At 45.5% G+C, this 12,368-nt stretch overlaps 1 protein-coding gene across 1 annotated transcript in view; it reads right to left on the bottom strand.

The window, feature by feature from the left end:
* LOC147604225 (uncharacterized) overlaps nucleotides 1-12,368 on the bottom strand; it is a 155,104-nt gene that overhangs the window by 23,374 nt on the left and 119,362 nt on the right. Inside the window, exon 16 of the mRNA XM_086795548.1 lies at nucleotides 12,145-12,239. Within this exon, the coding sequence (XP_086651674.1) occupies nucleotides 12,145-12,239 (95 nt within the window). The remainder of the gene's footprint in view (nucleotides 1-12,144; nucleotides 12,240-12,368) is intronic.

Here is a 12,368-nt window from a genome sequence, read left to right as displayed (position 1 = left end):
TGCAGGATTCACATGGCACTCTTCACTCAGATCCTCTTATGGTTAGACAGATTGCCACTAATTTCTATCGCTAGCTTCTTAGTGCTAAGCCGCATTCTGATTTGAGACACAGGGCACAGAGGAAGGTTTGGAATGCATTGCCACATTTGATCACTGAGGAGATGTGTGCCGCTCTGGATGCCCCTTTTTCTATGCAGGAGTTCAGTCATGCTCTTCATGCCTTACCTCATGGTAAGTGTCCAGGGGACGATGGCCTCTCCCCTGTTTTCTTCATTACTTTTTGGGATGAATTGGGGCTGAGATCACATCGGCTTTGCAGGAGATGTGGGACATAGGTTCTATGCCTTCTTCTCTCACTGAGGGGCTTATTTATCTTATTCCTAAGAGCGGGGATAAGACACTGATTGGCTAGTGGAGACCTATCACCTTACTTGGGACTGCCTATAAGATTCTTGCTATGGCAATGAGCATCAGATTGCAGCCAATTTTGTAGGATGTCATTCATGATACTCAAAATGGATTCTTACCCGGCAAGAGCATCGTTGATAGCATTTTCTCGTTTTGGGAGGCCGTCGAATGGGCTAAAGCGAGCAATCAGCCTTGCTCTTGGATTTTGAGAAGGCCTATGAGGGTACTCTTAGCCATATGGGCTTCTCTCAAAGATGGATCAAGGGAGTTTCATGCATGTATCCTGATACCCACAGTAGAGTTCTCGCTTGCGGTGATAGAGGAGAGTGGTTTCAGATTTCTCGCTCAGTACGACAGGGCTGCCCTCCTTTAGCCCCATTCTTATATATCATAGTTGTAGAGGCCATGAGCATCTTTCTCCGCTCCACTGCGGGTATTTCGGGATTGAGGTTGCCTCTTCGTAGTGGTTGACTCTGAGTTAGCTGATGACACAGCCCTGTGGAGGCTTCACATATATGCTTATGTTCCTTCTGGGTAGCACTAGAGGAGTTCCGTTTGGCAGCAGGGGCAATCATTAATTGGCACAAATCTGTTGGTTTTTGGGTTAGTGATTCACCAAGAGTTGATTGGGGTGCAAAGCTTGGTTTTACTTGGATCAGCAGAGGATGCACTGCTAGATATTTGGGATACCAAGTTGGAATTGATATTTCTCCTGCATAGTAGTCTGCTTCGGTACTTATGAGTATCCAGAAAGAAGCTCCTCCATTGGAACTCCAGGAGATTAGATTTAGCCTCCAGAGCTTTGGTGGCTAATCAGGTTTTGCTTGCCTTAGCTTGGTTTATTGCCTCTTGTTGGTGCTTCTCTCTTGCGTGCATTGGCCAATTGCGGAGATTGATCCGCAATTTTCTCTGGTTGGGTTTGGATGGCACCTCAAACACTCGTGCCAGGGTAGCTTGGCTCACAGTTATTCAGCCCAAAAGAGAGGGGGACTTGAATATTATCCATCTAGATGTTTAGTGTAGGGCGTTGCTTTGCAAACTTGTGGTTAGAGGTTTCCTACCAGGCACTGAGCCTTGGAAGGATTTTTTCTTTTCTCATATTTCCGGATGTACACAGGGTCGGGGGAGACTGGATGCCCAACACACGTTTTTTGTTCACAGAGGTTGATATTAGGGAACCATCTTCCCCTCTTATTGCAGCCATTGTTAGAGCATGGAGAAGCATGAGATAGTTTTTGCGACAAAGGCTTCCTAGGTCTTTGGACGAGGCTGACCGTCAACCTATTATGTGGAAGGAGTTCATTAGGGATGAGGCTGGTCCGCCACTTGGTGCACCTCGTTATATGCAGTGGTTAGGATGGGAGAGATGTGCATACACAGTTCTTTCTTGGAAGACCTTTAAGAGTCTTCTGGAGGATCGGAGAGCTGCATCCATTCAGCATCTTAGGGGCTCTTGCATTCGTATTGATCAGATTGATGCAGCTATTCTGCATGAGTGGCTTTCTGGCACCTTTCATGGAGATTATCATCCGAGTTGGCTCGGAGTTTTTTCGAGGATAGGCATACCTCTGCAGGTCATTGTTGCTCTCCCGGGCCAGGAGGATACAAATTGCCTCATTTACTCTATCATGCCTGTGGGAGATTGAGGAAATGTAGTATGGAGGAGATCATCCCAGATACTAGGCTTAGTCCAGTGAGGATTGTTCGTTGCTCGAGGAAGCACTAGTTCATTGACCCTTCTCCTCAGATAGTGACTCATGGCTCTTGGTGTTTGTGGTTATATGGTGGCAGTCCTATGATATCTTCAGTGGGTCCAGGAGAGTGGGAGTGGATTGATGCCTTCGATCCTTTGAAAAGCCTTCCTTTTTTTAGTTTCACTGTCCGGAATGCCAAGCTTCTCCTCACTTGACAGATGCATAGGATCTCTACTCTCAAGCCTCATTGGGAGAGCTATGATATTTCTCCAATGATACAGTGCAGATATTGGCATAGACTTTGGCACTCATACAGAAGGAGCCAGATCTCTCATTTCTTTTGGTTATTCTTACATGGTGGTCTCCCCACCAATCAGTGGAGATCAGTTTTTGGTGTAACACCTTCCTGTCCTAGGTGTGCGGCGGATTCTGAGACCGTACGACATTGTTTATGGGGATGTAGCACTGCACAACAGATTTGGGGTTCTGTAGCCCAACTTTTGGGCAAATTGAGTGGCCGAGCCATGCATGTGACTTGGTTGGCAATTGCTTGGCTCTCCTAGTCCGGTCCACAGCTTTTTTATGAGGGCAGTGGTACATATTCTGCTATTTTCATTCGTAGAGGTATTGCCTAGCATGGTTTATCGCAGGATGTTCCTCACTCTGATTATACACCCCCTAGACAGAGGATTGACACCAGATGGGAGATTATTGCCAGTATTACAGCATGGCAGATCTGGAGAGCTAGATGCACAGAGGCTTTAAGGGTGTCAAGATTTTTGGGTCTCAGTGCATTAGTACTATATGGGGTGATATCATCCATACTCTTATGTCTACTTGGGCTTGCATTCAGGGGCCCTCTCCTGCGCAGGCGATATTTATGCGGGAATGGGACCATGTCATCTTCTTTTCCTTTAGTACCACACGTCTTACATGGTTCATGATGCTCCTCAAGGGTTGAAATCACCTTACATATTGGAGTGATTCTATTCTTTTCTGGCTTATAGCTATGATTGTTGTATGTTTTTCTCATACTTAATAGAAGTCTCTTTCTAGAAAAAAAATAAAATAAAATTTCATCACTCGTGCGTGTTAGTTGCTTAGATAGGGTAATCACATTTATATACGCAAAGGTAACCGACCCTTGAAACTAAACTTGAAAACAAGGAAGACTCATCCCATTTCTCGAGGCATTCTCACGAATGAGCCCGACACAACCACCCGGACCATGTCAATTGATATCTATAGAGCTTGTAACAAGATGTGGGATGGTGAAGATGAGGACCAAGAATATGAGCCCCTCTTGGAGCTTGTCGACTTTGAGGATTGGATTCACATCCTAGCAACCATGGGCACTCTTCCAAAGAAGCTTGGGACAAGGGTTGTACGATTGGACAGCGCCGAAATCACATCCTTGTTCATGCTCGACGCATTTGGAATAGAACTAGCGGTGGAACCTGCTCACCTAGAGCTAGAGTTCCCTCAGAAAGACCACCTAGCTGCATGGCCCGCCTTAGTTGACACTGATAGTTGACACCGGGGCTACCCACAACGTGTTGTCGTGGGAGATGTGGACCTCATCAGGCCACCCATCCCTCGCATCATCTTCAACAACCATTACCATGGTAACACAATCTATGACTGTCAGTTGTTTTGAAGCTGAATTTTATATTTGGAACAAGACTTGCATCTTGCAAGTTTTATGTGACCCCCACAGGTACAATGAAAGAGAGCATATCCTTGGGAGGGAATGGATTTTAGCCACCACTAATTGTGTAGTCAGTTGGCGGAAAAGAACTGCAACACTCAAGCTTCCCCATTGAATGGTTACCGTACCATCCCAAGCCTTGTCCTCCACTTACAAGCCATCACCTTAGGTAACTCCTAACACTCAACACTTCTCTCACCTCGCTGCATGACAATCCTCTCAAACATTATAAAGATCCAAAACCTCACCGGCAAAGATGAAGATCACCCTCGAAACCTCAACCTCAACAACTATTTAGGGAGGTCACGAGATGACAGAGTGAGAACCCAAGAGTACCCTGGCTAGCCAAGAAAAGTGTGATGCCCAAGAAGAGACCTCGCAACCACCATTTTGCTAGAAGCCTACCCATGAGTCCAAATCTGCCAAGTGGAGCACCATGCAACACAGTTTTACCCAACCCCCAAGCTCTGTTAGATCCCTGTCAAGGTGTTAGAAGCTCAAAGCTTCTATGACGGACACCCTTCCCAAAAACCTAACGGACTGCACCCAAATATCTAAAGCCAAAGAAAGTCAAACGACAGTCTCGAATGCCAGTTCAATATTCGTTTGGGTCTCAACCAAGCTGCTAGAGGTGCAAGAATTCTACGAAGGGAACCCCAACATTTAGGCAATGCCACACCAAAGATGGAGTGGAGACCAAAAAGCATGCCTCCAATGCCTCCAACTGATAAGAGGCACAAGGATTCTATGAAGGGAACTCCAACATTTAGGTTATGAAGTCAAGAAAACCCACACTACAAGCCTTTGCAACCATCCCATCAAACACCAGACCAAAGATAGAGTCTAGACCAAAAGCCATACCTCCAACACCTACCTCAAAACTTAAGCAAGAATGGAGAGGAGTGGATTCCACCTTGACTCATGTGCCGACACCACCTTCAAAGAAGTCCAAGGTGTCCGTAGGTTCCACCTCGACTCACATGTGCCAACACCACCTTTTGAGAAGTCGGAGGAGAGCGTGAACGTCAAGCTGCAGGAGGCGGTACCTTGCCCATGTGTAGTCATCCATAACGCACACCAACAAAGCCTACGGTAGTGACATCAAGGCTTTCGTTGTGGTGGATGGACAAGCAACTCTCCGCCTTCGCTCAGTGAGGCCACACGCTAAGCCGAAACCTTAAAACCCACATATGTAACCTAGCACTTCCTATTAATTGCACATACACATATATCCGAATTGATTAAAAACTTGAAACCCAAAACAAAACTAAAAATGACCAAAAATTAGAAACGAGCACATGCACCAATGTACACAGCACATACATCCACGCACACATGTGCACACTCTCTACACACAGTAATATAAACACGCACACATTTAAAAAAAAGGGTTGTGAGCCATTGGCAATGCTGGCCCACATTGCCACATGGCACTGGTGCCACATCACCACCTGAAACAAAATGCGCTCACGTGTGCCATGTGGTGACGTAGGCCATGTCTCCAAAAAAAATTTAAAAAAAATGTTCACGTGTACCACATAACAACATAGGCTCATGTGTGCCACGTGTCAAAAAAAAAACTTCATGTGGCGACATGGACTCATGTGTGAACAAAAAAGTTCAAAAAACTTAAAATTTTGAATTTCAAGAGAAGGGAGGGAGGGGTGAGGGGAGAAAGAGGAGAGAAAGAAAGAAAGAAAGAAAAATATTTTAAACGTCTACTAAAGACCCAATTGGCTATGAGACCAAAGTGATACAATAATGTACATGGCATATCTCATCATGGAACAAAAAATAAAATAGAAACAGAACAAAACTATCTCACTAGAGTGATACACAACTGTCCATGGAAATCTCATCATGGAATACCAAGAACATGAAACATGAACGAAGCATCAGCCTCCACGAGATGGTATACAACCCTCCAAAATATCAAGCATGAGACTAATGAGTATGGCCGAGAGGTCTCCCTCGATGGTGATGGAGCATGTCTTGGATCTAGAGCTCATGAGGGGATCGTGACCGATGTCGAGGGGGCCGAGGGCATCGGGCATACTGGAATGCGGAGGCACCGTTCAAGGTAACTCCTCAAGTGAGGTGGGTTCGGAACATCCCGAGGTGGGTCCACGGGATCCACTGTATGGGTGTCCTCCTTCTGGGTTTGGAAGAAGCACGTCGATGGTTGGCTGGCAAGGGAGGGGTCGGGGTGGCTGGTGTTGAAGCTCTCTCAATAAAGTGTTCCCGTGTCTATGGAGCTTGAGCAGAAAGAGCCCTAGGCAACGTTGGTCTAGGATGTCAATGATTCTCGAGAGTGGGCCGAATTCCTCATGGAACAAACTGTAAAACCTCCCGCGGATCTCGTAGATAAACTAGGCAGCGACATATGTAATTCTCTATCTCAACCTCTGTGTGGCATAATTGGTAGATCCTCTCCTCCTTGGGTCTTCGTATGAGCTCCATGGCTCTAAGGTGCGCTCAACTATTCCTGTCTCCACTTTGAGGGGGTGGGACATGTGAACATTGTTATGGCTCGCCCAAATCCTCGTTGAAACACATCCAACAAGAAGATTACCTGGTGAACCACAACTGTCGTGGGGATCTTTCCGATGGCCGAGCTTGTAACCATTGAAGTCTCCAAGCTCCGCCACTCCTTCAGTAGCGATTCCGGCATAGCCTTCCGCATGCGTTGTCACACCGCCGCGGTGTACTACGTGCACTCATTCCTCCTCTCACCTCACTTCACTCACACACACTCACTAGCATGCATTAGAGAGAGATTAGCTCACTTAAACTGTGGCTGGCCGGGCACTTTAGGCTCACAAGAGGCCTAATGCTATTACAATGACTACTCTCATAATATATCCATGAAGTACACCACTTGGGACTTCATCCTAACTTGCTACCACACGCTCTTGAAGCAGAAATCGCCATAAGTATTGGTCGGACCATTACGGGCACCCGTCCAAGTTGTAGATTTGGACACCGTTGCTTCATTCTTGAATGTATGACCTTTTTGTGTGTCTACCTTGACTCTTTGATGTAAGAGAATGGTGGTAGCTCTTGTTAACCCCAGAAATGGGTTAACATTCCCCCCTTCTTGATACCAATCGTGTTCTCGTGATCGCGTTGAAGATCTTTGTGTAGGGAGAATTGACAAGCTTTGTTGATGGCTTTTGATGTTGAGTGACGTTCAATGGTCCTTGTTCCTCCGGAAGGAATGAGAAAGGCTAGTTATCAAATGAGGAGGTTAGTGATTAGTTGGCATTCCTAACTGGGGTGTGTTATGTAGTGATTGCATTTTTATATGTTTGTGAGCATTTTTTTTTGTGGGAATATTTTTTGCTCACTTTATTTTTGGCAATCATAAGCAGAGTTACATGTTATTTGTGTTAGTTGGGCAACTAAGAGATGTTAATAATGGGAGAGAAGAGAAGGAAGGATCCAGAGGAACATAGACATAATCATCAGAACGAGATTGTGATTCTCAGTTCCTCATCCGATTCATTGAAGCGACATTCAACATTTGAAGAATTTGGTCTTTGATGATGTCCCTTTTTGTGGCAGAAGTCATGTCAAATGTTGTTGAGTACGACATGTTCCTGTATGCTTCTTCCCTTGTGCTTTTTATGCTTTTGTGTGTATTTAAGTACTCTATGAAGTAGATAAACATGAAGTACATTAAATGAGTAATAGACTCTTATTGAGCTGTTGCTTTTTGTTGAAGTAGCCACTTGTAGGCTTTTGTCCACCATGGTGTAGCCACCAAGGGTGCCCAAAAACCTAGACTGTCCACTGCGATGCAACCTTGGACAGTCCACATTTCCATTCACTTTTATTCTCTTCTTAGATCTCAGTTTTTTCAAGAGTGTCCACTGTGTACAATGGTACCTTGGATCTACTGACTACTTTAACTTGCAAATCCTTACAACCTTGTTCAATGTAGCTCTTGAGATCTTGGTACAACTCATGGTTAGTCTTTAAAGGTGCAAGGGCTGAAGCTATGCTAGCCTTAACACGAGAGAAGAGCACTCCTCCAAATGAGGATTTGAGAGATTGCTTAAATTTTGTAAGAAATTCATCGAATTTCTCACGTGCTTTTTCAATTGCATCATTCATGCAATCTTCCTCTGACGACTCTTTTTGGCTTGATGAGTTCATTTCTATAGAGAGTACGTCTTCCTCTCGAAAGGGAAAGCGATACTCCTCTAGTTTTTGTATTTTGGTTGCTTTTTTAGGTTTGACATTATGAGGTTCAATTACAACCGGTCATCCTGTTTGACACTCAACAATGCTAAGCATGCTCTCCTGCACTTGCTTTTTGCGTTCCTCATATGTCATGTGATCACGATTTTCAATTTGGGGCGGTTGGGCAGGTTCTAGTTTCTTGATTAGGCTAATATGTGAGGAAAATCCTAAGCCCCACCCAAACACAAAGTATAGGTAGATATAGTGTGTACATGGTAGTGTGATAAGGATCCTTGATGATAAAAGCAATATGTGGCAATCCAGTGGATAAATGTACATGCGCGAAATGAAAATAGAAGGTGCATGTGTGACCCAAGGAAGCAGGCGACACAAAATCCAGAAGGAAGGCAAGGCGGAAAAGGCCTTAAAGAGGGATAATTGAGGCAATTTGCGGGTGTGATTTTTGCGAGTGTGGCTAGAGAGACCACTAGAGAAGGACTTCAGTTGAGCGGGCTCCTGCAGGTTAAGTTAGAGGCTGGAAACGCTGCTGGTTTTACGAATGTTGCAGAGTAAAGGCCAACACAGTGTGAGAAGTTTGACTGGATCAGAGTGGAGGAAGAGGTGAAGACCGGAGGATTGGCTAGGATGTGAGTTCCCTAGGTCCTCTGTGCAGCGCCTCCGTTAGAGACTTGATTTGACTCAATTCTTCTTCAACTATTGTTGCCTTCTTGTCGTGCGCGACAGTGAATTTAGAGTTCAAAGCTGTGTTGCCAAGGTCCACTTGAGGGGAATCCTTGCGTTTCTTTTGTGTTTTCTTCTGTTATGTTGGTGCCCATGTCTTAGGGCTGTTGAGATAGTGATGTTGTTTGTAATATCTGAAGCAGTTAGAGTGTTTGGATTGTGTTAGTTGTGTCAGTTGTGAATGGATATATGGTCTTTTGTTTGATGTGTTGGATTAGATAAACCAGTGGTTTTATGGAGATGAAGCTCCTGAGTGTGTGAGTCTGAAGACTGGGGATTTGGTTCTGGGTCAGTGCTGACTCAGTGTGTCAGTTGAGAAGAGAGGGTTCTGAGTTAGTTGTGTATCAGATGAGTCAACTGAAGGTGGAGAGGGCTTGCCCTGGTTTGTTTGTGTTTGGGAGAAGTGTTTGTGGGTCTGCTGACAGTTAGAGTAGTTGCCTGACAACAATCAGATGGGATAGTGGGCTAACTGTTGATCCAGAGTCAGCTACGTGTAGCTGGTTTCAACAGAGTGGTTAAAAGGTTGGATCCTTGCTTGGTTTGAATGTTTGGTGGGTCTAGAGGTGTCAGTTGACACAGAAGAGAGGAAACTAGAGTCAGATTAGTGGGCATTAAGAGGACAGTTAGTTCAGAAGCAACTGTGTCTCAGTTTTAGTCAGGAGGGTGCCTGTAATGTGATATCTCTTCAAGTTTAGAGCTTCCCGAGGGCCTGTGTATCTGAGGACATTTGGAGAAGTTTCTGAAGGGTTTAGAGTCAACTGGATCTGTGTCAGATTGCTGAGGCAGAATTCAGTTTGCTTTAGTCAGAGTAGGGTCAGCAAGGTATCCAGGAAGGTCCTTGGATTGTGTATGTAAGGTCAACTGATGCTGGAGGACATTCTGGAGGTCCGGAGGACGGGTTTCTGACTGGGGACAAGTGGAGGATTTCGGAAGCAGTTTTGGTTAGCTAGATGTCAGCTGAAGTCGGGAGAGATTTTTAGGAGAATGATCAGAGGTGCTGGAGGTTAGTGCTGACCTGGGAGGACAGATGGAGGAGGTAGGTGGGCCAGAAAGGGAAACAGCCTTGGAAATTTTTTGTTTGGTAGCCAGAGCCACCATTAATTGGCACAAGTTAGTGGGAATTCGGATTAGTGATTCTCCGCAAGCAGATTGGGGTTTGGATGTGGAGGTTTACTTGGATTGAGAGATAATGCACTGCAGATACCATGGCTGCCAGGTCGGCATTGACATCTCCCTAGCACAACAGTTTGCACCTGTGCTCATGAGCATTAAAAGCAAACTTCAGCATTGGAGTAGCACGAAGCTTGATTTGGCATCTAGAGCCTTGGTGGTTAACCAAGTGCTGCTGCCAACTGTGCTCATGAGCATTAAAAGCAAACTTCAGCATTGGAGTAGCACGAAGCTTGATTTGGCATCTAGAGCCTTGGTGGTTAACCAAGTGCTGCTGCCAACTGCTTGGTATATCACTTCTTGTTGGGTTTTTAATAGGGGATGCATTGGCCAGTTACATCGCCTCATTCGGAATTTTCTTTGGTCGGGATTAGATGGCACAGTACACACTAGGGCTAGAGTTGCTTGGAAACCATTATCCTACCTAAGCAAGAGGGGGGATTGAACATCATAGACCCAAAGGTGCAGTGTAAGGCCTTGTTTTGTAAGATGATTTTCAGAGGATTTCATCCTTGGCACTGAGCCATGGAAGGACTTTCTCATGTAGCACGAGGTGTACTCCGGTTAGGGTAGGCGACTAGATATACAGCCCACACTTTATCTTTTCGGAAGTACAGCATTGCCCCCCATCCTCCCCTTTGGTTAGATCCCTTCTACACGCTTGGGACTGCATGAGGAGGTTCTTGGTTCACATACCTCTGTGGTTAGCTGGGGCGGCTAATAGACAGTCCATTATGTGAAATGACTTGATCTTGGATGAGTATGGTAGACCTCTCGGGGCAGCTATGCATATTCAGTAGGCTGGCTGTGGGGGACTCTCTTCCCCACAAAAGCCTCATGCCGGATCAGAGAGTGGTGCTTACACATCATCTAAGGGGAACTAGTGAGAGGATTGTGCAGATTGATGCTGCCATACCCGACCAGTGGATCACAGGGACCTTCTTGGAAGGGCTTCATCACTCATGGTTGGGAGTCTTCTCAGGACAGATGTACCTCTACAAGTTATGGGTCTCCCCACGCCGGGGGAGGATGACACACTGTTTTCTCTGTACAGGATGGATGGTATTTGGAGAGATGTTAAAGGGAGGATATCACCAAGGGCTTGGTGCTAAAAGTAGTAAGAGTTGTTGGCAGAGACATGAAGCACTTTTACATCTCATTCAGAATTTTCTTTGGTCGGGATTAGATGGCACAGTACACACCAGGGCTAGAGTTGCTTGGAAACCATTATCCTACCCAAGCAAGAGGGGGGATTGAACATCATAGACCCAAAGGTGCAGTTTAAGGTGTTGCTTTGTAAGATGATTGTCAGAGGATTTCATCATAACACTCAGCCATAGAGGGAATTTCTCATGTAGCATGAGGTGTACTCCGGTTAGGGTAGGTGACTAGATATACAGCCCACGCTTTATCTCTTTGGAGGCAGAGAATCGCCCCCCATCCTCCCCTTTGGTTAGATCCCTTCTACACGCTTGGGACTGCATGAGGAGATTCTTGGTTCACATACCTTTGTGGTCAGCTGAGGAGGCTAACAAACAGCCCATATGTGAAATGACTTGATCTGGATGAGTATGGTAGACCTCTTGGGGCAGCTACGCATATTCAGTGGGCTGGCTGTGGGAGACTCTCTTCCCCACACTGCTGGATTGGAAGAAGATTAAAAGCTTCACACTGGATCAGAGAGTGATGCTTACACACCATCTAAGGGGCACTAGTCAGAGGATTGTGAAAATTGATGCTGACATCCCCAACCAGTGGATCACAGGGACCTTCTTGGAAGGGCTTCATCACTTGTGGTTGGGAGTCTTCCCAGGGAGAGGTGTACCTCTACAAGTTAAGGGTCTCCCCATGCTGGATGACGCACCGTGTATTTTTCTCTGTACATAGATGCTTGTAGCCTTTGGTTGTACTGCAGATGCCCTATCAGGTATTTGCATTGGGACCCTGGGTGAGTGGGAGACGAGGGATGCTAACAACCTGATGAAAAGCATGAGTTATACTATGCGGAACGCCAGGCATCTTGTCGTGGGACACATTCAGAGAGTCCCTGCTCTTAGATCTCATTGGGAGGCTTATGGTATGACACCTAACATTCAGAGGAATTTTTGGTGGAGGTTGTGGCACCCTTACAGCAGGGGACACAGATATCCTCTTTTGTTTGTCTTTCTATACAAAAACTATATCAAAACAATTGGTAGTTCAAAACAAAATGCTGCATGAAGCTAGTTTATCAATTACCTCAAGCATTTCACAGGCATGGAATGCCATTTTGTGACTCCCATCACCCCCTTCATATCAATATGGCACTCAAATATGAATCCTGCTGCATTCCCCTGTCTCATAGTCAAAAATCAAATCAAATAATCTTAGATACTTCAATAACCTGATTCTGTAGACAGATTTAATAACCATATTCTCTCAACAGAGTCCTTGTGCTCAAAACTAGCTTTCTTTCCACTCAT

The sequence above is a fragment of the Cibotium barometz genome, chromosome 62, assembly GCF_041138505.1.
Source record: "Cibotium barometz isolate CiBa-2024 chromosome 62, ASM4113850v1, whole genome shotgun sequence".
Lineage (NCBI taxonomy): Eukaryota > Viridiplantae > Streptophyta > Polypodiopsida > Cyatheales > Cibotiaceae > Cibotium > Cibotium barometz.
This window is presented reverse-complemented; position numbering and strand designations above follow the sequence as displayed.